A 27514-nucleotide genomic window follows, 5' to 3' on the forward strand; every position below is an offset into this window, starting at 1 on the left:
AAAATAATAAATTTGCGGGGTGTGAAACAAGTACTTATGTATCATTTCTTGGCACAGAAATAAAAGGTTTGTTCTTTTGTTTTCACCCAACACTAAAACAAACAAAATCTAAATGCCACAATGCAACCTAAACAAGTATTTTTATGCTGTATATAAATCAGTTAAACTTTGTTAATTGCTTTATATTAATTTTAAGGGTTGAGTAAATTTTTGTGGCTGTAAAGGTTGCAGTCTTTGAGGTAATGTCGTGTAAATATATGGCCACTAGGGGGCGCCGTGGAGCCGGACTCCACATCCATCCTCGGCCACGGGCGGAATCAGAACCCGGGACCGAGAAGGGGACGTCTCAGGGCGGATGCATTCCCTCTGACATACGCCCCCAACCCCCTCCGCTGTTCCTATCTTGACGCCTTCGTCTACGGGTCCGAAATCATGCGAACAAGTAAGTGTGTTACCCCCACACGACTCCGCCGTCCTTACAGCTAGTGCTTCTGGTCACTGAAGGAAACATTTATTTATTTTTTATTGTTAAATTGACATCTTTAACACCGAACGCGGCTCGTCGCCTTTCTTTGTGGCTGGCTTGGTTTGAGGCGTTCACGTGACAGCAGCAGACGAGCGTTATAAGAGTTTCAACTGACGCAAAGGTGAGGATGAGCCTGAACGCGACATCCGTCATGTTTTTTTAAAAGCGGAGCCGTCGACCCATTGCGTCGACCGATGTAATCCCGACAGAGCTGCTTGTTTCCAGAAGCCAGCTCCATTTCAGCTGCGAGGCTTTCCTCGACTGATAAAGACTTCGTAATAAATAAAAAAATGTCTAAATTCCTACGGTTTCACCTGGCCTGTTAACTACACACAGGAGGACAGTGTGGGGTCGGTGCCTAGCCTGGCGTCAGGGAAGCTTAAATCGTTGTTGTTTTGCAGTGATTATCGCAGATCCCTGTAATTTACCTGCTTCTGGAAACCGATTTTTAAATCAGGCGGTTCTGGTAGCAACACCCAGCCTGTTCCCTGGAGGTGCAGATAGTTGAGGTTTAGTGGTGGACTCAATTATCATCAGTCTTTCCTTCCACTCCATCTTCTGGAGCCGTGAAGTGTTTGAAAGCTTCATGGAGCCTTCGGGAGGACTTCGAGGCATCAGCTGCATCGTCAAAATATGAGATCTATAAATAAATCATAAAAACTGCACACGTGTCAAACTTAAGGCCCGAGGGCCAGAAACGGTCCTTGTTGCAGGTGTTTCCGGACCGCAATATTACATCATGTATTTGAACTGGTGTGCTAATCCCTGACGTGTCAAGCCTCATAAAACTCTTCTAAATTCGATATTTCTTCTTATGTTTATATGTTATAAAATATCTTGGAATAAGGTCTGTGTGACTAAATTGATGTGTTACAGCTAAAAACTAAGGTCAATTTATATATTTTAATAAATATCAGCTGAGATTAGCTCCTTGATTAGGGCAATGGTTTTAATTTTGGCCCCTGCTGTTTGACACCCCTGAGACAGATAGTTCAGAAATCCAAGTCGAAATAAATGACTTCCTTAAGATGGCGGCGTTTTCGGCTCATCAGACGTCACGTGCTGGCACGTCTGGAGAATATACTTATTGATGATGATGATGATGATGAAGAAAACACCTGATAATATCTTGTTTGCAGCTGTTAGTTCCTGTTGTTTGTCGTCTACTGATGAAAGATAAGCAACGGTAGAAAACGGGTAGGAATTAAACATGTTGGTTCAAAACCTGGGACTTGGATTTTGGCAACGGTTTTCTTTCCCGTTTCCGCCTCATTGTGAGCAGTGACCCGGTGTCTTCCTCATTGTTTCCTGTTTGCTAAAAGCTCAGGTCCGTGGCTGCTCGACTCTTGGTTCCTTCACAGAAAACCTAAAACCAGGAGCCAAAATGTTTCATCAGTGTTAGCAGGGAAAATATTTTGATTATATGTGGAACATACTGTCTATTTGTTACTGTTTGGATTGAGGGGTGGGGTACAGTTGTCATATTTTAATTTAATTTAAAAGAAGATTTATTTACCCCTTTTTTTCCTATAATAAAACCTTTTTAATGTGTGTTTCCCCAAATGAAGCAGCTGGAAAATTGTTTTAGTGGTCCTGCACACAGAACATTTCTGCCTGTGGCTCGTGTTGTGTTTGCCGGTTTATTTAAACACCTTAAGAAGTGAAAAAGTTCCCAACTCTCCATAGTTTAAATACTTTAAACTTGTCTTTCGCTCATGTTGTTTGCAGCCTTCGCGGATGAAATGATGCCATCGTTGCTGCGGTGACGGGCGAGAGGCAGAACAGGGTCTGATCATGAGAGACGACAGGGCGCCGCCATGTGCCGAAATCTGTCCAAATATGGCGTCTTCTTCCTCTTCCTAGCGCTGTCGGGCTTCATCTTCCTGCTGCGCAACATCCACACTGTGGAGGTGAGGGGAGTAAACTAAAGGGAGAGGCAATTAATGGGTCATTTTTTCCTTTTGTGTTATTTAAAAAACCCGTCTTGTTACATGTTTTAAGGCTGCTGCAACAGAGAGAACTAATCACACAGGTGCAAGGATTTCTTGAAATGTGCCAAACATAAAAACCATATTTAGTGTGTTGAAGGCCGACCTCCTTTATTTTTTCCAGAAGCCGTTTCCTCCGATTTGAAATCTTCCTTTCTCGTTTCTGCAGAACTGGAACTGCCACACGGTTTCATCCCTCTACCAGCTCCAGAGCAGGATCCAGTCCTCCTTCCTGACGGTACATCTTCCCACCTTCAGCCGCAACCGCACCTTCTGCGCCCACCTGGGCCAGAAGGCCTCCCCCGAGGATGAGCTGGAGGAGCGCTACCTGCTGGACTCCATCGAGTGGCCGGGCCCCGCGCCCCGCCCGGCGCCGCTCAGCCTGCGCCAGACCAGCGACCCAGCCCACAGCCTGTTCACCATCGTTCCCAACAGGAGGTGGAGGGAGTGGCGCCTGGGCGACCAGCTCGAGGCCCTCGTCCAGATCCACGACTTCCAGGGCCGCCCGAAGCGCTACGGCGGGGACTTCCTCCTCGCCAGGCTGCACTCCCCGGAGCTCGGGGCGGCCGTAGCCGGGACGGTGGTGGACCACAGGAACGGCATCTACTCGGCGTTGTTCCCGCTGCTCTGGGTGGGACCCGCGCGGGTGGAGGTGACACTGGTGCACTCCAGCGAGGCCGTCGCCGTGCTGAAGCAGCTGCGGGAGGAGCGGCCCGATCGGGTGTTCTTTAAGAGCCTGTTCCGCCTCGGCTTCCTGTCCGAGACCACCGTGTGCAACATGTGCTTGCCCTCCGACCAGCAGCCTCTGTGCAACTACACCGACCTGTACACGGGGGAGCCCTGGTACTGCTACAAGCCCAAGATGCTGAGCTGCGACAACAGAATTAATCACGCCAAAGGCGGCTACTTGAAGCACCTCCTCACCAACAAGGAGGCGCTGCTCTTCCAGAGGTTTGTGGCTTTCGTCAAGGCGGGCATCGTGTGTGTGTGCTCGTTTGTCTGTTGGCAAAATATCTCGTGGCCCGCTGGGCTTCATGGAAGTAATCACAGCACAAACGTCTACAACCCGGGTCAAGATGGCCGCCACAGAAAACACAAAAATGTCTATAAATCAGACATTTTTACAGATAACGAGCTAAGATTCAGCGTGGTAGTAACAGAAGGTCACTCTGAGCACATACTCCGAGCACTAACAGGTCATGCATAAGCTTTGATTACAACTTTAGCATTACCCGTTGGAGTCATTCTCGTCTGTTAGCAAAATATCACAAGAACCAGTGGGCGAAGTTTAGTTAAATTTTTAGAAAATAGTCACTGGAGGTACATCTATAACTGATTTACTTTTAGAGTCAGTTCAATCTAAGATGACCACAGCTAATCATCTGTAGAGAGAACAAAAATGACAATAGATCAGTCAGTTTTACAGATATTGAGCTAAAACTTGGCGTGGTGGTAGCTGAGAGTATTCCCCAAACACATACTCTGAGCACCACCGGGTCGTGGAAGATCGACGGGCGATGTGCATTCCTTCAGTGGATGGTAGTTTCATTTATAAAGGGAATCAGAGTCAAAAACATTATTCCTCCACGGTAAATCTACTGCAGCTGAGCGTTGTAGTTTTCATTCTATCCAAACAGTTTTACAAACGAATTAAAAATGGAAAAGATTTATTTTAAACCAAAAGTTTACATCGTTTTTCAAAGCATGCATCTTTCTGATTGAGATCCAACAGTTTGTTTTGTCTTTAACATTTTGTTCAGATTTTTGTTGGGCCGGAGTAAAAATATATCGTCTCAACTTGTTCCCTGAATACCTTCTTGTTTTCTCAGCGGCGTTAACATCAAAGTTCAAATCCCGGCCTCCGGCGCCGACGGCGTGGACGTGCTGCCACAGGAAGGTATCCTCGGGGAAACGCTCCCACCGTTTGTGTCCTTTCCAGAGACAAGCGAGGTAACTGTCTCCGTAACGTTTCTGTCTCCGCTCCAGGTGTAGCTCAGGAGGAAAACGACACCCTGAAACCAGAACATTTTCAGTTTGCGCCCTCCGGGTATTATTACGAGGACTCGTGGAGGCCGCTGGGCGGCGTGGGGATGCGCCGCTTCGTCGACCCGTCAGCCATTGCTCTGTGTTTGAGGAACAAGGTGGTCAACATGTACGGAGACTCGACGGTCCGACAGTGGTTTGAGTACCTCATCGCTGCTGTGCCAGGTGAGCACCCCGGGGTTTTTTTACCCCCTTTCCACGTTCTTGAATATTTCGGTTCAGAGAAGTTCAGTTTGTTTCATCTCACCCAGAGCTGAAGGAGTTAAACCTACACAGCCCTAAAAACGTCGGGCCCTTCATGGCGGTGGACATCCCCCATAATATTATCTTGAAGTACCGCTGCCACGGCCCCCCCATCCGTTTCTCCACCGTCCTGTCCAGCGAGCTGCGGTACGTCTCCAACGAGCTGGACGGCCTCTCCGGGGGCCCCAACACGGTGGTGGTCCTCAGCATCTGGGCTCACTTCAGCACCTTCCCCGTGGAGGTGTACATCCGGCGGCTGCGCCACGTCCGCCGGTCGGTGGTGAGGCTGCTGGGCCGGGCGCCGGGGACGCTGGTGGTGGTCCGCTCGGCCAACCTCCAGGCTCTGGATCAGGAGGTGAGCCTGTACAACAGCGACTGGTTCTCCCTGCAGCTGGACGCCGTGCTGAAGGCCATGTTCAAGGGGCTGAACGTCCTGATGGTGGACGCCTGGGAGATGAGCTCGGCGCACCACCTGCCCCACGCCCTCCACCCGCCCCCGGCCATCGTCAGGAACATGGTGGACATGGTTCTGTCCTACGTTTGCCCAGAGAAGAAAAGGAACCCGACGTAGTGAAAGGACGTCTGTTCCAACCTGCTGCTCCGCACAACTGGTCCCAAAGCTGTGTCCCCTTTAAACTCCGTCCTCCCTGAGGGACCCGGCAGACTTTCAGTGGACTCTGTTTACGTTATTGTTTTATTCTGGGAATGCCAAAGACGTTGGTGCAGCGATTGTTGTTGCTCATGTGTTGTTGGTACCAAAGTGAGCTTGAGTGTGTGTGTGTGTGTCCAGATGTCTCATGCCTCTACGCTGACAGAGGAGACACATTCTTGTCCGTCCGTCCACCCATCCCTGTCACAAACACGATTACTTTGGAAGGTTTTGAGGGAAACTCTGAACAAGTTGCCTCTCGAACTCGTGTTAAATTTCTTAACGAGGCCTAGGGCTGGACAATAATTCAATATCACTTTATATCACGATATACTTCTATTCAATAATGGTGATATGAGTTTTAAGCACATTTCTGATATTTTGATATACATCACAGTCTATGATTACAGCGTTTCACTGACTGAGGTTCAAGCCGAACAGAACGAGCGGCGACACGTCGGCTTCGTGAGCGATGGCGTCCACCACAGACACGCAGCCCGAGCCCAGAGGCAGCAGGTTTTACTCAGCAGTCGTAGGCCAGGCTAGGCTTGAGCTCCAACATGAAAGGTTATAGCTACAAAATGAAGCCCACAACCGTAATACAAACGTGACTGAACAAGTTTCACAAGCGAAGATAAAGCAGATGACACAGTTGATAAGAGAGGAAAGACTAATTCGGTGGTGTAGAAGTGGTTCAGCTATCTAAGATCAGCTGCAAAACGACATAAAGACGTAACTAACTCTTTTGTTTATCGCAGAAACTCTTGGCACTTTTATTTGTTGTAGCCCGCCTGAAGCACCTTTTGTTTAAATCAACAAGAATGAATTTTGTTTATATCGTATCGACCGAAATGAAGAAATATGTCATGATACGAGTTTTGAACATGTCGTCCAGCCCTGACGAGGCCTCACGGACGTGGTTCTGATCAGAGATTTAGAGTTTAAAAACTTACTTACCATAAGGTTTCACACAAAACAGCAGAATAAATAGAGACTTAAAGAAATTAAGATTTATACGATTAAAACACTGGACTAAGACTGATGCAGTCTGGTGGTTTGCGCGTGTGTGTGTGTGTTAATTTATTGTCCCGAAGCTGGTTTTTAGTGACGGTTCTGCTTTTTATGCTCTGGTAGCGCTCATCAGAAGGCAGCCCGTTTCCTGCGGAGAACCCTCAGGAAGTGACGCGCTGCAGAGCCTTCCTCGCCAATTACCTACGACCTGGCGTCGTCAGAAAAATGGCTTCGCAGGCCGAACGTGCGCTCGCTTGGAATTAAATTGACTTCATTTTGTACTTTACCTGAGCTTACACACCTGCGCTGTAGACACGCAGGATCAACGTAAGCAAAAACAAACCATTGCCACATAAATCTGTTTTGTTTGTATCTGTTACGTGTTTTTTAAAAAAAAATCACCTTCTGTACCACAAACACAAAACAATCATGTTGATTTTAATTATGGAGACTTAAATGTGACTCAAAGGACTGGTAAACACAAGAAAAAGCAATAAAGAAAAGAGGAAACTACTTTCAGCTTCCTGCTAAGTGTAGATGAGGTCAAAATGTGGTTTAAACCATTTGTACATGTGGACAAATATAGTTTATGAGTGAAAGTTGTTCTTGTATTTGATCATGAAGCTTCAAATGCTGAGCTAAAGTTTCTAGACCTCACTATCCTTTACAAAAAGTTTAGTTTTTTATCACAAACTCCTGCAACAGCTAAACAATCAGTGAAAAAACAAACAAAAAAAACACTAGTGAAGCCACGTTCAGCCTCCGAACCTTTGATTGGAGTCCAGAGATTACCTTCAGATTGGTTCAGTCCTGTATGAATGACCCGTGCCTTACAGTCATTAATCATTTAAAGTTCTTTGTTACAGAGTGATATTTGTTCATTTCTCTCATCCTTCTGGGGTTCTATAATTTAACCGGAGTAACCTGAAGCACAGGATCTGCAGATGCCTAATTAGGAATAGATTTTAAAAACATTTATCGGCTCCGTTTAGCCCTCCCTGCAGCAGTCAGCCTTTCTTGAGTTTGGGACAAACTCCCCGTCTGATGTGAAACGTGTTCCTCCACCTCCACATCCTGCTAACTCAGACATGAACCTTTCATACGACGTTCGCCCTCTTTGCCGTTTTCTGCATGGTGATTAAAAAGAGAAGTTCAAAGACGTTCGTTGTAGAAAGATGAGCGAGTCTTTGAGAACAATCAGGTCCGAGTTACAGAGAAAATGTGCCTAATTTTATCCAATCGTGGTGTAAAAGGAACTTAAGGACTGGGTTTTTGTCATCCTGCCAACATTGTTTTTTGTGCTCTTCGGTAATTGGAAGCCATATTTCAGCTTGTGGTTCAAACAGGCAGCGGCGCCAAGCCCGATGTGCATGTGTTAGTTATCAACTGTGCTGTTGGCAAAAATACAAATAATCACTTCTAGGAGGGGGATGTTCCTTTTCCTCGTAAGCTGTAACTTTGTGACCCGTTTCTGTTTTGTTGTTTCTCTTCCAGATTGCAGCTGGACGGACTGTTTTTACCATCTAAAGTTGTTTTTATGGCATCAAAGTATTTTCTCTCCATTTTCTTTAGGGTTAGGGTTAAAAAACATCAGGCTCACAATAAAAAAAATAACCCCTACCTTGTCAAACATTTTTGGTAAGACAGTAAATAGTTTTTAATGAACTTCACAATAACCCGCTGAACTACACCAGCCAGCATGGGGCAGCAAATCCCAAACAATAGTTCTACTTAATGAACATTTAGCTTAGAAATTATATAAAAATAAGAAATTTACCATCTGGTTCTAGTAAGAGGACTTTCCAAAGCTGTCAAAATAAGCCCATGTCCACACATTTTGATCAGCCTTTTATTTAAAAAGTTACAGGTCACCTTTGAAAACTTCAAGCGTTCGTTTCAGTAATAAATCCTTCCGCAGCATTTCTTGCTTTTATTTTTTTCCTTGGAGTAAAAGATTCAGGTTATAAGTTACTTTTGGCAAAAACACAGCAAAGATCTGTACAAAACTAAAAGGCAACACACACCACCGTGTACAAAAACTTCCAAGGTGACACTTAAATCTCTGAAAACAAACCGAAGCGTCCTTCATTAAAAATATATCTGCTCTTCGCAGCAAAGCGGAGTCTGAAACGAGGAATTCGGGCCGGTTCTGCGAGGAGCTTTAACAGAACGCCGACAGGAGTGTACGATATGAGAAACCATCAGGGGCGAGGCAGATATGTCTTCAAGTTGAACTTAAAACGTGGAGCAGACAGAGAAAAAGAGGCACAGAGAGTTTTTTGTTTTGCATACTAAACATAAATTTGAGTCCTCTGTGTCATAGTTTCCAGACGAGAAAGGAGTGTCGAATGCGTCAACGACGTCTTAATTAGGAAAAGAAAGGGAGTGCGGTTCAACCTACGGTTACATTTGATGTTTCAGAAAACTGACAGAACAAAACGAAGAGCTCTAACCTTGCAATTACAAATCAGCAAAGACAGAAAAGATTCCTGACGGGGTTTTAAAGAGAAACTTACTATGACTGACGTGTATAAAGAAGAAAAAAAATGACCAAAAAAAAAGCTGAAAACCATCAGAAACTTCTGACCCCAGAGGAGGCGAAGCTGTGAGTTCAGACGTCCTGGACGTTCATGGCGTCCTGAGGCCAGCTGTACGAGTCCAGAGTGAAGGAGTCGTAATCCGGACTGTAGATGTGGGACAGAACGAAGGCCTCCTTGTCTTTAGGCTCGGGATAGACTGAAGCTGTGTTGTTTTTGTAGGCATGGTTGACAATCTGTCAGAGGAGGAGGAACAGACAGAGGTGATCAAATGGTTTATTAATAAATCATCTCTCTTGTTTTGTCAGCAGCTTAGATTAGCCACTGATCACATGAATCACAAATCATTCGTAAAAACTAAAATTGAGCCTTTTAAGCTCCAGAAAAATGTTTCCCAGTTATTGGACGTTCTTCCAAGTAAAGTCCCTCCACAGGCCTGAAGTTGAGGTGTTAACCACAGCACTGCATGTGTTCAACCAATTATTATCATTATTTAGCTTCTTTTTCCCCTCATTTCACTTGGATGTATGCTGGATTAAGATTTCTTCCTAATTGTAAACACAAATATAGTCTGGATATCGGATTATTTGGAGCTTTTCCTTTGCATGAGTCAAGAAGGATCTGACCTGTTTCTTCCTCTAAAAACTTCCTATTTTCATTATAATGGTATCTTAACTAAAGGTGTCTTAAAAAAAAGTCTTGTTTCTCCAAATTATAGGTTTCTTGAAGTTGCTGGAAATACTTCAATACATTTTTTGGTCTGTAAACCTCCCTTATAAAACGTGTTTTTAATAAAGTCGGTGCGCACAAACGGCAGCTCGGCACATTTCGTTGCCACCTCTCATTTTATTGTACGGTTACACAACCACGGCCGGAGCGCCGAGTCGACCCGGGGCGAAGATCACCTACCTTCACCGCGATTTTAAAGGACACCTCCCTTATGGTGTTGAGAGGAGGGTAAAGTCTTCCTTCAGCCAGGTTCTCCTCTGTTACCATGTCAGCTATCGCCTGACAGAAACACGGGAAATAAACAAACAAGTCACAGAGATGAAGTTAGCCTCCAAACTCTGATTATACAGAAAATATGGAAAGATGTGGTCTATTATAAGAAATAAAACCCAGCTTACACTGCTAAATAATACTAAAAAGAAACTGAATTTATCAATCATACAGTGTCGTGTTGTCCAATTCGAGGTCTAAAGTCTATATGTGAACATCCAGCACACACACACACGTGGATGAACACATGAGTGTGTGAGGAGCTTCCCGTACCTCTGCAGTGGTGAGGAAGATGTCGTCAGAGATGTGGCGCACTCCGCAGGCTATGACACCCAGCGCGACCCCGGGGAACACGTAGGCGTTGTTCCCCTGCCCGGGGAAGAAGGTGCGTCCGTCGGACAGTGACACCTTGTCGAACGGACTCCCGCTCGCGAAGATGCCTCGGCCCTGATCGAAGAGGAGAGAGAGAGAGAGAGAGAGAGAGAGAGAGAGAGAGAGAGAGAGAGAGAGAGAGAGAGATTTGAACAAAACAATCAGACGATCTTTTACGTCACCATGCCACAAAAGCACATTCTTTTAGTCTTCAGCATTAATCGTTGAGAAAGGCTGTAAACCGTGAGGATGAGCTTCACCTCTGTCAGCTGGTAGCACTGCTCCGCCGTGCACTCGGCCTTGCTGGTGGGGTTGCTCAGAGCGAAGATGATCGGCCTCTGATTGAAAGACGCCATGTCCTTGATAATTTTCTCCGTAAACGCCCCTCCGATCGCAGCCACGCCTTTGAGACAAACTCCAGAGTTAGACTTCCCTCACCAGAGGCTCAAAAGGAAAGGGTTATGGTTAGCTACATCTACTGAAGATTACAGTCTCGATCATTTAGTTGCTGCCGTTTCTCATTTGGCTGTAAACCTCTGAAACGCAGATGATGTTAGAGACTAGAGAACTGATCTGCTAGTTCATCACACATGCAGTTTTTGGATTAAAACACGTTTATTTAACGTTGATGCATCAGATTAAGAGAAAGGAGTGAGTAAGATGATTTGTCGCGAGCTAAACGTGAAGAGAAATACTGGATGGAAAAATAAATAAATTCACCTTTATGAGAGTTTCCACAACTGGACAGGATGTTATTATGAATGGACAAAAACAGGCGAGTTACAAACGTGTGGGTTTTTTTGTGTGTGTGTGATGCTGACTGAATCGTTGTATTTTTGCGTTTCACCTATGATGGCAGTGGGTTTGATGACCTGCACCACCTCCTCCAGAGTCTTCAGGTGTGGGTGCTCGTGAGCAAACTCGGCCTTCTCGTGGTTCAGATGGCTTCTTCCCTGTTCGCGTGAAACACTTTGTTTTGGTTACTCGAAAACTCCTTTATTCTAACTTAAAAGGGAACAGGTAACCAGGTGTACCTTCACGATGAGGCCTTTCGAATCAACCATCCAAATCCTCTTGGCAGCCTCTTCTCTGGTCACTCCCTCTTTGGCCATGGCCATCATGAGTAGGTGGGCGATACCCAGAGCTGCCTGGAGGGAGAGGAAAAATAAAAAAATCAAAACCCACATCCATCAAAGTTCCCCCTTTCACCGAGATTGAGATCTCCGATCAGCTCTGCTCACCTCGCCTGCTCCCTGGAAAACAAACGTGTGGTCCAGCAGTTTGTTCTTTGTGATCTTCAAGGCAGCAAAGATTCCTGCAACAGCTACAGAGGCTGTGCCTGCATGGAAAAAAACAAAACAAAACGCTGTTAGATCACTGAGAGGAAAGTCTGGTTTACATCAAAACAACGTCCTCATGTCACAGAGGTTAAACTCTGGCTTCTTAATGATCGCACGATAAAGAAAAAGCTTCTGAATTTAAACAGACGGCCGCTGCAGTCGAGCAGAAGATCTGCTGTGACTGAGGCTACACTGAGCCTACAGGGACGTCTCTTTGGTTTGAAAAAATAATTACCTATGAATTTGTCGTCTCTTCCTGCACAAATCTGACCAAAACAGCTCAGAATGAGTGCAGAATGAGATGAAACACCAAAATTATTATTTTTTTAATATCTGAGGACAAACTAATGAGTCAACCCCCTCCATCATATCATACGTGAAGTCCAGCTGCTTGTCACCTGATTAAGCCTGAACTTTGACCTCTTCAGGTCCCCGAATTGTCCCAAACGTTACATTTAGAGTTAAAATGACCATCCTTCTCTGTGCAGCCTCTCTAGGCTGCCTAAACCTCAGAGCCTGGAGGAGTTTTAATGCATGTTGTTCTTTCAGGTTCCTTTTCCTGCTGTTCACGCTGCAGTGAACCGCAGTAACGCTACCGAACACTGCGAGTAATGAAGTACCTTGGATGTCGTCGTTGAAGGTGCAGTATCGATTCCTGTACTTGTTAAGGATACGAAAGGCGTTGCTGTTGGCAAAATCTTCAAACTGTATCAGGCAGTTCATCCCGTATCTGCAGAGGAACAGAATCGTCAGACATCATCATCACAGGAACATTGTTTGTTTGTTTGGAGTCGTTTTCTCTCACTTTTCCGTCACTGCCTGCATAAACTCGTCAACGAGCTCGTCGTACTCCTTCCCTCTGATCCTCTTGTGCTTCAGCCCGATGTACAGAGGGTCGTCAAGCAGCGACTGGACAGGAATTCAACAAACGTCCTTAAATCTGTGAACGACTGTCGAGTGGCTCTAATCCCATCTGAAGCGGACCGGCTCACCTGGTTGTCGGTGCCGACGTCCAGCAGCACAGGGAGACACTGCTGCGGGGGGACGCCGCTGCACGCCGTGTAGAGCGCCAGCTTCCCGACGGGGATTCCCATACCGTAGCTGCCCAGGTCGCCCAGCCCGAGGATCCGCTCCCCATCCGTCACCACAATGGCCTGGACGGATCAAAACACACGTCAGCGGCGTGCTCGAAGCGATGGTAACTCACGGAGGGGGGGCGGCTGGGTGTACCTTGATGTTCTCCTCAGGCCAGGAGTTCAGCATGGTGGCGATGTGTCCTCGGTCGTGGATGGTGATGAAGAGTCCTCTGAAAACGCACAGAGGAAAGCAAAAATACTCAATCACAGACTATTCTGAAGGATTTATCGTTAAAAAATATTTCTAAAAGCTAAAAATCATATTTAATTTATCTCTGAGACTCGTGAAGCTCACCGCGGCCTCCTGAAGGCGAGGCCGTACTGCTGACAGGCCAGACCAACGGTGGGAGTGTAGACGATGGGCATGAACTGCTCGATGTCGGAGGTCAGCACACGGTAGAACAGCTTCTCGTTCCTGTCCTGCAGCGTCATCAGCAGGATGTACCTGAGAGCGAGGGGAAGCGACCAAACGTCAGCGACTTGACCAACCTTCGTGTTTCGATCATATTCTGCGTGTGTATCAACTTTGTTGAAACCAAACCCAGATTAACTCGGCCTGCATGACAGAAGGAAACATTTTGCCTATTTCAGTTGTTACTCATTCACTGAAATATCTCCAAACATCACTGGATGGATTCTGAGGAAATTCAGCTCACAGTCTTGCTTATTTCTGCAGAATAACATTATTCAAAGATCTAAGATCTGCCTACAGCAGGTAAGATATTAAATAGTCAGAAGGTTTCCATAAAACCCAACTTCAAAAGATCTAAACTACATAAACCATTGAGACAGATAAACTCCAAAAACTAATTTGGACTCAGAGTCACATCTGCCAGTCTGGATTACATTTGAAGCTAAAGTCTCTCAATTCAGATGATATAAAACCATTTTAATCCTAATCCCTGTGTGAAAAACACATGGATTGGTGTAGTATAAGCACGTGAAACCATGAACTAATGTCACGTTTGCTACATGGTGATGAGTGAAGCTCTTCATTCAGAGTCGGGTCCTAAATTAGAGTTTTGAACTTTTTAAAAATGAGGCTTTCTGTCGATGATCTGAGGGAGATCGACAGATGTAGCAGAACCAAATTTTTTTTACAAAAAGCTGTTCTGCCGACTCAGTTTCCTACATTTTTTTCTGTCATTGTGTGTTTTAGTGAAAAACCAACAGAACTGCCACAATTGTCCATTATAGTTAGATATACAGTTAGTTGCTTCTTTTTCTGTAGGGCCTCATGCTTGTTGAATATGTGACTTTAACAAATTTATTCCTTAAAACCCTTTGTAGCAATGAAGAGTTTAAAAGAAGGGGGTGTTGTGTGCTGTGCAGCTCAGTGTCAGCTTTTGAACACGGCTTTCCAAGATTAAAATCCACGCTGAATAAACGTCTAATCATATCTAAGGAAACCGAGCAGCGGGAACAACAGATGGGACGCGCTGAGGAGGATTTAACCCAGGAGGTGGGTCAGCCTGAACCGACTGAACATCTGCAGCGTGATAATCTTGAAAAGCACTCCGAGACGCTTCATTAGGGAGGTCTCCCAAGACTCACTTGTCCAGGGGGCTCGTGCGTGTTTCATAGCTCTTCAAGACCCGCAGCACTTGCACGTCCTGAGAGAGGAAGCAGGGAGGCAGCAGGCCATGGATGCCCAGCTGCAAGCGCTCCTCCAAGGTAAACGCCATGCCCTGCAGCGTGGAAGAGACACCGTTATACGACGCTGCGATCCCTGGGGAGGAGTCTGCAAAGGGCTGAAACCCCATAAAACTAAACAAAGAGGCAGAAAATCCGGACAGCGGTGACTCATGTGTTAGTCAGCACACAGAGAGGTTAGTTATGACTCACACACAACCAAAGAGGTCCTTATTGTATAAGGGGTGCTTCTAATTAGGCCATGTTTTGCACAAGAAAGACCAAACGCAGTGGAAACCCTTTAAAAAGGTTGGAAACAACACGAGGCAACACTGCTGGATCCTTCTAAGAAAAACAAACAAAATGCTGACAAAATAATATTCAAGGAACTTTATAAAGTTTGTGCAAAAACGTTTAAAACATTTTTATTTTATATGGTTATACGAGTTAAAACGGGCCGCTGCAACCAAACTGGGTCCATCAGGATCACTGATGTGGTTTACATTCCTGGATCGAGCTGATAGTCAGAACAGCCCTCCACCAACCCGGGAGCCAGGTAGGAAGTGATAGCATTAAATTAAAGTGTGTGGAGGGAGAAAACAAAACAACAAAAATAAAGATTACTTGAACTGAACGCAATGATGGTGCCGAGTCTCTATTCTGTTAAACAGCCCCCTGGTTAGCGTTACCGCTTTCTGCTCCTCCGCCGTTTGCGCTGGCAGGCGTCCCAGACAGCGCCTGCAGGGGAGTGTCAGCTTTTCATCTATTTATTCTGTCCAATGGAGCGGGCGCCTGAACCCCACTCCCCTCGTCAGCTCCATTCCTCCTTCCTCTGTCTTCTGGTTTCCTCTCATGAGGAGTAAACTGGGCTTCCAGCCTCGGTTTGGGTCTGACTTTACCCGTGTCTTGGTGAATTATTCATGCTGGCAGAATATAATGTGAAATTAGATAGAAGGGTTTTTACAAGTCTGTCATCTGCTGAAACACAAACTGAAGGAAGGCTGGACAACAAACCAGATCAGCACTTCACAGGAAGAGGAAAAAGTCAGCAGGAAGGAAACCTCCCAGAGAAATGCGGATGGGAAACTTTTCAGTGTCAGCAAATGTATTCATGCTGCTATGATGCAGTCAAAGAAAGTCAGAGGGAAACAAAACTAGTCTGAAGTTGTTACATCGAGCTGGTAAGAGGTAAACCTATGAAGGTGAGACTTCTTATCAGCAGGAAAAAAGAAAAGTAAAACTACAAAATGTGGATAAGAAAGATATCAGCAGCTGTGAAGTGAACCTTTAACCACACCTTATCACCATGAGTGTGAGCTTACAAAGGCCGCTATCCAGTTTTATTACAGTGAAGACGGGAAGGATGAGTGCGGACTCTGACATTTGTTAAATTACTGGAGCAGATTTGCTGAAAGTGAGAGTGAACTGATTTCTGACAACACCACCTTACACCAGCCCATTGAAAACAGGAAATCAACCCGAAGGCTGCTCACTTTTTAAACCCCATGACTCCAAACCAGGCTGTAAGACTGGCTTTAAAACATCCAAACGAGGCTCCTCTTCCTGACTGCGTGCTCCCGTCTGACCTGTGAGTCAGGATGGAAGTGCTGACTGAGCACGTGTGGTGAAAGGAACTGAGACTTATCAACAAAAAGCCATAAACTCAGCTTTTCGCCGCTGCAGCAGCTCTGTTGTCCTCAAGCAATCAGGGTTCAAAGAGGTACGAACTGTCTGCAACAAGATATTAGGATATCTAACTTTTTATGATAGTAGTAGAGGAGGCTTAAATGAAGTTATCCCACCGTCACGCCACATAAGGTCTGTACAGAGTTGTGTTCATGCAGAAACGGCTCAAGTTTTGTTTCTTTTATGGTTTAAACACCTTCCAGATAAATGAATGAATCTAAACATTGACCTTACACCATCTTTATGCAACGTTTAACCACAGAGGAGCTTTAATGATCATTAATAACCATCATCCTGCAGGAAAAGTCAGAAACCAAACTGTGTTTGAGCAGTCTGTATCAGCCTGACTGAAGCAAAAAGGTCTAATTTAAAAACTATTTACTTATATGTTTTTATGCATCATATTAAACTGCCATGAGACTTATATCTTTAACTATAACCCATAGCTACGGTTAAAAAGACATGTTCTTTTAGGTTTATGACATATAATGTATAATAATTTAATCCATCACATATGCTAATCAAGCAAATATTACCTCATCATTTTAGTTTCACCTATATGGTTAGCAGCTACCATTATTACCACTAATTAAAATGAACTACAATGTTACAAAAAAACAAATAAAAATAAATGGAAAAAGCTGGAAACCGTATAATAAAATAACAAATTTCTTGATGGAATGCATACCACCCGCCTTCCTTTATGCAAGCGTTTTAGACAAAGATCATCTGATGCTCATAAGTTACAGAACTGCTGGAGTTGGGGATGACTCTCAGATACTACCACTTCAGATTTTGGCTCAATATCTGCAAAACTGAGTGAGTTTGAGCCATTTTTTGTGTTTCCTACGATCAGCTGGCTGTGGTAGCCACTTTATAAAACCTGATGTGTGAACAGAAAACAACATTTTCAGTTCACTGTGTTTTCCTCTAATAATGTTGGAATAATGCAACTTGACTCTCGGTTTAAGGATCACATATTTGCTTGACTTTTTTGCATGAGGATATGACTGTGAGCCATCACCCTTACCTGGAGAGGAGTTGGTGTAGATTTGTAATTGCCTCACCTTGTTCAGGTGGGGGTTCCTGGTGATGTCGTAGCCCCTCTTCTTGGTGTACACGCTGCCCTTTCGGTTCGTCCCGGAGTGGCAGACCCGCAACGCCGGGAGGGCGGCCCGGTCAGCCTGCGGTCCGCCCGCAGGGTGGCACGCAGGGGCGGCTAGCGCCCTCATCCCGCCCGCCGTCGCGCGTCGGCACAGAGACAAAGCGGCTCTTCCTGGGAGGGAGTTCATGCTGCCTGCACGGAAACACCCAGAGTGGAAAAAATGAAGAACCACAACTTAAAAAAGCCGCGCTCCAGTTCAGGGAAAAAGGACCCCGAGATGCCGAACATACCGGGTGTGTAAACAACCGTTAGCTTCGAGCCGAGTCACTTCTCCTGTTACAAACAGGCGGTACGCCACACAAATGTAGTGATAGTTTGTAAACTAATCAACTATTCGTGCTAAACAACCGGCCGAAATGTTAATTGTCTTCGTGTGTGAACGCTACTGTGTGGAGCAGCTTCGTGTCTACTAGCTACCATTAGCTAATACTGTTTTTATAACAAACACGGTTTTCTCTACGGAACAACCGGCTACAGCTAGCAGACACGAAGCTAACAATGAGTTAACCTCCATTAGCCTCACCTGTAGAGTGCGAGAAGCTGCTGTACACCTGACTTCTGTTTTCATAGGAAGCACCTATGCCTCTGCCCGCCGCCGGTGGTTGTTTTACAGCAGGGGAGGCTCCACAGCTGATCCGGGATCCTTTGACATTGGCGGCGCCACTTCCCTCCGGAGGGGTCAGCCCGCCTCTCGGAGCGCCGCAGCCACCAATCAGAGAGCAGCTGTGCGACGAAGCCCCGCCCCTTTCCGCTGCTCACACAGGCTCCAACTTCCGCATTCTGCCATCAAGCGTCTCCCTGTCATACTTTCATATAATGATAGTTTCTTTTTTTTTTAGGACTTTATAAGTTATGCATGCACTTGCTCTTTGTAATTGCAACTACACTGACTGGAACTACAATACTGAAGTTCACAGACATTCTTCCTGCCCAAAAACAAAGACATTTTTGTAATTATTTATCTAAAAAAGAAACTCAACTTTTAGAATATCTTGTTGGTTTACATTCTCAGGCTGTGGTAAAGATGGAAAACTGAAGCCTTGCTCTCACCGTCCAGTCCTTTAGTTGGGACTTGTGTGTAAATCCATGCATTTCATGTATTTGTGCATTCAAAAAGTATGTTTTTGCTTCCCGCTTTTTGTAAATTTTCCTGGTATTTTCATGAAATCCACAGATGACATTTTAGGGCCTAAGGACAAATCTTAACTGCCACACAAACCAACAGAAGACATCACTCCTTCATTGTATCTAAAATGTTTAATTAAAAATCCACATATAACAAAAATATACAGTTAGGTGTATTCATGAGCAAAAATTAACGAAAATTACATTCATTCAGTATTCTTGTGCTGCCAATTCAGTGTGAACAATAAGGACTTCCAAAATGTCTGATAATCTGCCTTCTTACAGATATTTCTGTAATTGTAATTGTACTTTTTATTCCTGTTGATGCTGCTTCATATCAGTACTATGAACATAAGCATTTTAAATACTACGTAAAATTATGCAAAAAAGTAAAAATAAAACAAATACAGTCATTATCCGTCTCAAAAGTTTCACAAACACAAAATATGAAATAAAATCTCAGTAAATCTACTTCAGCAAAAGGAAAAACTTAAAACATGTTAGAATCCTATTCATGAACTAGTTAATTAAAAACAGGCAGACATTTTTGTTGTAATAAACAATGATTACAGAAAATAATTCTGCTCATACAGTACATGCAGTTTCAGATTGTTAAACAGTTCTTTGAAGCTGAGAGAACAAGTTAAGTTACAAACTTCTACGTCTTCATTTTTCACCATTGTAGAAACAATCAGAAAGAAAAAAAACAAAAAGAAATGTTTCAGATGACTACGCTGGTACTGCTATGGGAGCCTCTATCCTAAGAAGAAAAGTGACAAAAAGTGGGATTAGAGTCTAAAAAGAAGGTGTCGTAATTAACACACACAATCAGACGGAATTAAAGAAACACAAACGCACAAGAAGATGAAAAAATATGGAAACAAATTAGAAGGTAAAGGTTCAAGCATGGTTCAGTGCTGCATCACTGCCATGTGGAGCGTCGTAAACACCTGCTGTAACCTCCTGCTGCCACATGGGGGCAGCATGATACGTGAGGAACAACTGGAGATGGAGGTCATGTTTCATTTACATTTCCCCCTGCAGCTTCAAAAACGGACTAAATGTTTTTAGATGACCAGTCATCCTTTAAGAGGAGTCGTTCTGAACGTAAAAGCAGTTTGTACCAGTCAGTTAAAATATACCGCCGCTATAATTCAAATGCTGCACATTTTCAGACAGAAAAACTAGAGCAGGACGAACTTTCTGTCTGTCTCCGCAGCACATTCACATGAGCTGGCACATGCTGTTCAATCATTATTATTCATTATTATTATGCAAATATAAAAAAGGTAAATACACTCCTTAGCCTATTTAGCTTCAGGCTAAATTTTTAGGCAACTTATCTTTCATCTATTCAAACATCCCTCTGACTTCACCCGCTAATCAGACAGGTTAGGCCTTTTGTTTTGAGACAGGAATCATGGAGCATAACGTAAGCTGTGTTAACAACATATTAACATTAGTTGCTTACAAACACATTTATTATTTACGGTGTCGCTCTCTAAACTCTGTTGTGATCATTTTTTTTTGCAACTTGGGCCAAATTTTGAACCAAAGTGTTTGCTACGATAGAAGTCACCATGTTGAACTCCATTAAACCCTGTCTGTGGTGCTGCTAAAAGTCCTGTGGAGGTATATTTAGCCACAGATAAATACCTATTTGGACTCGAGCTTAAAACACCTTTCTGAAGCAGGTGTATTTCTTTATTTTTGTGTATGTTAAGCACATCATCTGGCACATTTACTTGACTTACCCATGCACCACGTCTGTCTGTTTGTAGTTTTTCCATCTTTTACTAACTGCACTACTTCATTTTTTTTCTTTTGTATTTAAATTTTATTACCATTGCCTTTAGTTATCTGGCTGCTTCGACAATCAAATTTTCCCCTAAGAATGATTAAAGCCATCTACCCGTCTATTCATCCATCCATTTCAGAAAACTGACCCTAAAGCTGCCAATACTGGAGTAAAGTCCTCTGTAATGATCTTTGAACCACTTCCCTTATCCTTAAAGTGTTTTTAATCCTTAAACAGTGATGCTTTTATGTTGTTTGAGATTTAGAAGAAAAAATAATGTATTTAAAACATTTAGGTTTGCAGGATCTACAGATTGTGTTGTGATATCTCCCTGCTTCAAAGACGAGAACTGAGTTAATCATATTTAGGGCCGCAGCACTTAAAGGGTAAACATGCAGGAAAAAGGGAAAGACCGAAGAGAACACAGGTGTAGCAGGCTGCTCGTTCAGGATCTTACGGAAAAGCGGTCGTAGTTCCTGCGTCCGTTATCACGCCCAGGGTCGATAGAAAAGTAGCTGGGGGGTTTCTCCGGCCAATCCTTCCCCCTTCCTCCATTTCTCCTCCTGCTGTCCTCCTCATCGGAGCTCCAGGAGCCTTTCCGGTGCGGAGGAGGGGAGTAGCTCCTCTCCCTCCTGCGTGATCGAGTACGCACCTCTTCAATCAGGTCATCGCGGCTTCGGGTGCGCGGTCTGGACCCACCTTCTCTCCTCCCACCCGAGCTCCCCCTCTCGTTCCTTGAACCCCTCGGACCCCTGTGTGGTCCTCCCCCTCGCCTGTTGTCCCAGTCAGAGTCGTCGCTGTAATCCCGGAGGATGCCCTGTCTGGGAGGGGACACGTCTCTGTCTCTGTACCCCCGGCCATCTCGGTGGAGGCCTCCTCCGGAGCGGCTGGTGCTCCCGCTGGACTGACTGGACATCCTGGGGTAGCCTCTGGCGCCGTCTCCGCCGGAGGCGCCCCTGCGCGAGGAAAAGCTGGGCACTCGCTGGATAATAGGAGGCAGGGTGATCACTCTTCTCTCCACGCCTTTCACCCCCATCTCATCCAGCGCCGACAGCATGCTCGGAGGCCCGGGGGTGTAGGGGACCGCCGGAGGAGAGGGCTGGGGCTGCAGATGAGGCTGTACTGGGGGCACACTCCGAACAGTCTGTGGAGCCATCTGGGGTACCCCGACGTCCAGCCCCCTCACCTGGTTCTCCAGATAATCCAACACCTGGTTGGTGCCTGGGCCGCTGCCACGCAGGCTGCTGTTATTGGTGTAATTTTGTGAAGGAGGGGGCTGCTGCTGCTGCAGGGCCATGGGGGTCAGCTGGATGGGAGTCATGGCATAGTTTGGTTTGACTGGATAATCTGTCAATGAACCTGGAAGCAACACCACAAAACACACGAGTCACACAACGAATTAACCTGCAACACCTACATGGTGTAAGAAAAAAAAATCTGTTTCATTAAAAACAGGAACTACAACATTTTCATGTTTCACGGCTGGAAAAAGTTCCTTAACATTTTATTAAATCAATCACTGAAAAAAAAAACAAAAATCAAAACACACACCCTCGGGCTGCTGAAGCCAAACTAAACATACACACCCTGAGTGAAGAAAGAAATCATTTACCACAGACGACTGAGTATTATTCACCTGAATAGAGTAAAGGCACGCCCTGGGAGGAGGCATTAGAGCTGAGGTTTGCATAAACAGGTTGACCGTTCATCCATGGAGCCATAACCTTCTGAGCCTCTTTCAGCATCCGATGCTGCATCACCACTGAAACCAGAGACCAGAGCTGTTCAAATGATGCTCACGAGTTTATTAGACAGAGCAGCAGAAGAAGAAATACCAAGGTTTCTGTAAATAAAGCTTTAAAGAAAACAAAGCAATGATAAAACGCTGTGACCAAAAGGTAACACTTTTATTTAACGTTGATACTTAAAATTTATGCTGCTTCCTAACTATTAAGGGTTCCTGATGTACCGTATTTTCTACACTATAGGGCGCACTGGATTATAAGACGCACTGTCAATGAATGAATGGTCCATTTTCAAACTCTTGTCATATATAAGGTGCACCGGACTATAAGGCGCCTCTCAATTTTTGTAACTTTGCGAGGACCGTGCGTGCCATGCTCCATTCAAAATGGACGGTTTCGATGCTCTAGCGAAGCTGGTTCGCCTTTATCAGCATTTATATGATCCCTCTATGAGAGATCACAAAGATAACCAAACGGTTTAAAACTTACGGAAGGATACTGCACCACCTCCACCGCTTGCTCAGGTCGGCACACCGTGCACGACGATAACTGAGCCTTAATGCTGTGAGCGGTGCAGCTTTGTCGTTAACCACAGTCGTAGTAAAACATCACGACTTCTTACATATATAAGGTGCTCTGGATTATAAGGTGCGAAAATTGAAGGCTTTTAAGAGCGCCTTATAGTCCGGAAAATACAGTCCTTTTATTTGTAAAATTGTTACATTTTTCTTAATTTTTTTTTAAAACATGAACCATTTACATCCAAACGTTAGACAAACGAGTCGCTCTGTGAAGTCATTTAGAGGAGATGCTCTGGAATAATAACATTATTTGCTTCAAAATAAAAATAATTATTAGATAACGCCTCAAGGTAATGAACAAGACAACTGTCTATGTTCAATAATACATTAAGTTTATCTGAATGTTGATTAATTAATAGTTTTGTACTTTTACCACGGCGCAACCTTAAACGCAGGACTTTTTTTTTTTTTAAAGACACCGTCATTTTGTTTCTACGGCGCTCGTCTGCCCCTGCGTGCTCCCGACGACTGGACGTTCTTCCCGTACCTTTTTCGGGACAGCAGCACGTCTGAGGACAACACGGGCAGCGGACGTAGCAGCAGCACTTCTGCGGGCAGCACTGACAGCAGCAGATGCAAAACAGCATGAGGAGCAGGAGGAAGCCGATGATTATCAGCAGGACCGTGAGCCAGTCTGGGTCGGGGAAACGGCACAACACCGTCACTCGCACGATCCGCGTTCTCGGCGTGAGAGCAGCGGTCTCATGTGACGGAAGGAAACTTACGAAACACGATGAGTCGGATTTCCCGATCCGAGTCTCCCGTTGTGTCTCCGGCAGCGTCGATGCTGCAGAAGTACATGCCGTTATCCCACCACATCACCTCGTTTATGACCAAATCAGCCTCTGTTGACAGTAACCATCTCGTTAGCATAAGAAAACATATTTCCACTTTTTATAACTTGAGTCTTTGCAGCTAAAAGCAAACATTCTTTGCATCTGAATGACTTTCTGGACTAAGTAAAAAGACAATATTGGCTAAACACAATAAAAACGATAAAAAGATCAATTTTTTGGGCTCGAACTTACTGTTCTGGATGGTAATTTTGCGATTCCTGTACTCTGAGCCCAGCATGGGCTCATTGATGCCTCTCTTCTGGATGACGGTGCGAACTGTGCGCTGGCGGTCTGGGCAGTCGTTGGTGGGATCCTGACCCAGCTGCAGGGCCGCCTGGTACGCTTCAGAAACAGAAAAAAACTGCTTTGTACAGATGAATGTTCGGAAGTGTCTCATACAGTAAAACTATCATTTCTGCTGATACGTTTAAAGCTAATTTGTCGGCAGAGAATTAAATCTATACAATTATTACACCAGGTAGCGAGTATTAATATTGTTCGAGTCCAAGAACTACAGCACCAAGAAGCGGATGGTGCTGAGCTGCACGGACATGTTGGCGTGTGTTTCGGTTTGGCTGAAACTCAGTTTAGAGAAAGTTTTTCACGAGGGACGAAGTCTTACATTACATCTTTGCTAAAAAACATTTGGAGGGAAGATATATTTATCTCACTGTGGTGATAATTTGGTGTCCGAGGCGGCGCAGACTGACTCATCCTGAGGAGCGGAGGGAGCCATTTTATCCGCCACGAGGCGCAAAGGTGGAGCCAAAGGGTGGCCACAACAGATTCATCTTCGACCAAAGCAATTATTTGAGGAAACTATGCTTTCTATTTTGCTTAAAAGTATCGTTTTATCCAATAAATGGGATGGAAGATTTAAATGTATATATGGCGGTGGTCATGTTGGATTATAACAAGGCAACTCAATTCTTCATAGCGACCTTACCGATGCCTAAACACACCCGCATACTGAAATGGAAGTCAGTGCCTCACTTATTTTTCACGTTATCCAGCTCACAAGATGAACCGGACACACAGCATCTCCAAGTTCACTCTTTCAGTTGCGACGTAAGGAGTCAAATCGTACACGACGTTCCTGCTTCCTGCTTGAGTTTAATCCATTTTCTTTCCTGATTTACAGCAATACTCTCCTAATCTCGCATCTCGACACTGGCCTTTGGAGACGGGCGGCTGTAACTGGACGGTCCAGGTCTGATTATTAACACGTCCAAATGAGAAGAGCTCACTGAAACCCTGAAACCAGCCAGCAGAGCCATCACTGACACAGCTCACTTCCTGTGCCCTTTGCCTTTAAGAGCAACATAAACACATCGGGTCTACAAGCTCCACAACATAATTAACATCAGGAAGCTCCAATCAAAGCAGCCATGTTGAATCTGAACTATTTTCTTGAAAGTACCGACATGTTTCAGGTTTCAGCCATGAAGTGACGAGTTTGGATTCTGTCCCAGCACTCTCACCTGTGGAGTAGTACTCCAGAACGGGGTCCTTGCAGAAGGACTTGTACTTCCAGGTGACCAGGACATCCTGAGCGTTGGCCGAAGTCGAGTAGTCGCAGCGTATGATGACGGAGGCGAACAGCATCGTCCTCCTCTCCGTCTCCGGGACGACCACCTGAATGGACCGCAGCTCTGTAAGACAAGGACAACAAAGCGGGGACAGGGAGACGATTATTGCAGCCAGTGAAGTCTGCGGCGTGACAGAAATCCAGCCAGACTGGTTAATGGTTTACTTCGCACCGCGTCATTAAAAGTAACAACATCTGTCAGTCACCACCTGCTCGTTGTACTTGAAGAAACGGGCTGGCGGCAGGAAGTTACCGCTAAAAGACACGGAGTCTGCCGTGGTAACAGGGACGGTTTCACGCTTACAGCACGCACTCTGAGCGCGACGCCACGTGGAATCTGGTTTCAAATCATTTCTCTACATAAAATGATCTGAGCCTGAAACTCCGACTATGTTCGGCTTTTAATTCATTATAAAAGTATGACACGTACCGCAGAAATGGAATCTTCCATCAGTTGAACAATAACAACAGCGTGTGCAGAGAAGAACATTTTTAGAATATTTGTAACAAATATTTAGACAAACGCGGGTCGTTTCAGGTGGTATTTTTACCGTGAAGAGCCAGGGTGGATGAGTGTTTGAAGAAAACAAACTTAGAAATGTGAGGACAAAGATTAAAACTGTAAACCGTTTCCTCTGGGGGGAAAAAAGTTTCCTCACACAGCCATCTTGATTGAACTCCTGGGAATTTTGTTTTAGTTTCTTCTAACAAGCTGCAGTTTTGTCCAATTCTGTGACGTTAAATCGATTGTTGACTCAGAGAGTCTCCTTTAAAGTCTGTCCCTAAGATGAGACGCATCGTTTCATGGTGCGGACAATCTTTTCTTTTTGTCTGAGCTAACAGCTGGCCACCTCATGGGTCAAGGATGATCCCTATTGATTTCACAGCCACGGGGTCAAAGGTCACAAGCGACGCATTTGTGAAAACTAACTCTTGTAAACACGTAACGGAGCAATGTCAAACTGCGTTAAGGAAAATCCCTTTTAACTTCAAAGCCATGGGGTCAAAGGTTGAAGTCCCTTGTGACCCCGTGCACCTCATGGGTCAAGGATGATCCCTGTTGATTTCACAGTCACAGTGTCAAAGGTCACAGGTGAAGCCTTTGTGAAAACTAACTGTAACAATGTTCAAAGGAATGTCAAACTGTGTTAAGGATAATCCCTATTGATTTCAAAGTCATAGGGGTCAAAGGGGAGCACCTCATGTGTCCCTATTGATTTTTGGGTCTCAGGGTCAAAGGTCACAGGTGAAGCCCAGCTCTAGATACCTATATGTAGGATTGTTGTGTGAGGGAATTGTTGATTTCAAATACACAATTTGACTAAAACTGAGTTTTCTGACAGGTGTGTTATGGCCCGTTGTCGGTGTAATCCAGATGTTACAATAAAGCTCTTATTTGTCGTCGTTTCTAACTGAGAGGAGTGTTTTTTTATCTTTGGTGGTGGTGGTGGTGTGTAAACAGGTGCAAACACTCGGCCTCCTGTCGATCATTAACTTCACCTCTCTGCTTTTAGTTTCGACCGTGAGAACCCCCCTGCCCCCCCTCTTCGCTGGTTTCAAACTTTAAACACACACAGCATCACAAACAGACTTATTACAGGAACAAAAAATAAATAAAAATAAAAGAGTTTATTGTCAAAGTGCCGCGGACCGACCTGTCGACAGGTGCAGCAGCAGAAACGCCACCAGGATCAAGTTTCCCATGTCGGTATCTCCGTGTATCCCTCCGCGGAAGCTTCTCTCGCGTCCGAAAGCTCAAAAATCCGCCGCAGAGTCCGAGCCGTCCGCAGGTAGGCGTCAGGTAGGCGCTCACGAGCCAAACCTACACCTAAGACAACATGTCGGCGCGCCTCGCTTTGTTTATTCCTCGCGTCTCCACGGGCCGAACTCCGCCGGAGAGAGGCGGAGGAGGATCATTTCCCCCTCCCCCACCCAGCTGCAGGTGACATCATTAGCCCCGCCCCCCGAGACAGGTGCAAGATGGAGGCAGAGGAGGAGGAGCCGAGAGTCCAAACAGCGTTCCTCCACTGTAATAACGCCTATCAGTTAGTTAAATGATTCATTTGTGTTAAAAAATAAACGCATTTAAAAGAATTTCATGCCTTGGAAAATATTAGGGTTTTTAAATAAATACATAGATAAAGATATTAAAAAATATATATATTTTTGTTCTCTATGCACTGTGATCTGTACATACTGTATAAAGAAAAATGGCAGCAATGTTTTGCATTTCATCTCCAATTTCTGAAACATTTGTTAAAAAAGCAAACTTCTACTTTATTTTTTAAAGGTAAAAACAAACAGAATACCGATGAAAGAATTTTTGATTTCTAATTTATTTATGAATCTGATCATTTTTTATATATCGAGAACCCTCTGTGTGTTTCATTCAGGGGTGGAAATTAGCACCCGCCACCCGCCAAATGCGGGTAAATATTTGAAGTGGCAGGTAAATTTGATCAACACACACGCCACTGTGGCGGGTTGGCAATTTGAACAGAAAAGGTGTTATTT

At 44.8% G+C, this 27514-nt stretch overlaps 3 protein-coding genes across 5 annotated transcripts; 1 reads left to right on the top strand and 2 right to left on the bottom strand.

The window, feature by feature from the left end:
* The first annotated feature begins 288 nt into the window (after positions 1-288).
* nxpe3 (neurexophilin and PC-esterase domain family, member 3) lies at positions 289-8008 on the top strand. Of its 2 annotated transcripts, none has more exons than XM_017410291.3 (6): positions 289-442; positions 2255-2436; positions 2684-3465; positions 4344-4411; positions 4501-4722; positions 4809-8008. In XM_017410291.3, exons 2-6 carry the CDS (start codon positions 2344-2346, stop codon positions 5369-5371), a joined length of 1728 nt encoding a protein of 575 aa, XP_017265780.1. In that variant the 5' UTR covers positions 289-442; positions 2255-2343; the 3' UTR covers positions 5372-8008. The 2 variants fall into 2 exon arrangements, with proteins under 2 accessions (XP_017265780.1, XP_017265781.1); XM_017410292.3 differs by lacking the exon at positions 289-442 and adding an exon at positions 449-647.
* Positions 8009-8295: 287 nt separating this feature from the next.
* On the bottom strand, positions 8296-18007 carry me3 (malic enzyme 3, NADP(+)-dependent, mitochondrial). 2 transcript variants are annotated; one of them, XM_017410294.3, is made up of 15 exons: positions 17851-18007; positions 17230-17459; positions 14399-14532; positions 13140-13289; positions 12939-13014; positions 12701-12862; positions 12514-12617; positions 12329-12438; positions 11610-11707; positions 11403-11516; positions 11216-11321; positions 10629-10771; positions 10270-10443; positions 9907-10005; positions 9072-9233 (listed from the first exon to the last, which is right to left on the bottom strand). In XM_017410294.3, exons 2-15 carry the CDS (start codon positions 17452-17454, stop codon positions 9072-9074), a joined length of 1857 nt encoding a protein of 618 aa, XP_017265783.1. In that variant the 5' UTR covers positions 17455-17459; positions 17851-18007. The 2 variants fall into 2 exon arrangements, with proteins under 2 accessions (XP_024860460.1, XP_017265783.1); XM_025004692.1 differs by lacking the exon at positions 17851-18007 and having other exon boundaries at positions 8296-9233; positions 17230-17454.
* Positions 18008-18565: 558 nt separating this feature from the next.
* ildr1b (immunoglobulin-like domain containing receptor 1b) lies at positions 18566-26922 on the bottom strand. Its single transcript, XM_017410102.3, has 8 exons — positions 26656-26922; positions 24894-25064; positions 23605-23754; positions 23302-23421; positions 23064-23210; positions 21887-22012; positions 20708-21609; positions 18566-19212 (listed from the first exon to the last, which is right to left on the bottom strand). Exons 1-8 carry the CDS (start codon positions 26702-26704, stop codon positions 19174-19176), a joined length of 1704 nt encoding a protein of 567 aa, XP_017265591.1. The 5' UTR covers positions 26705-26922; the 3' UTR covers positions 18566-19173.
* Between the last annotated feature and the right edge of the window lie 592 nt (positions 26923-27514).

This window comes from Kryptolebias marmoratus, linkage group LG6, assembly GCF_001649575.2.
Source record: "Kryptolebias marmoratus isolate JLee-2015 linkage group LG6, ASM164957v2, whole genome shotgun sequence".
Classification (NCBI taxonomy): domain Eukaryota; kingdom Metazoa; phylum Chordata; class Actinopteri; order Cyprinodontiformes; family Rivulidae; genus Kryptolebias; species Kryptolebias marmoratus.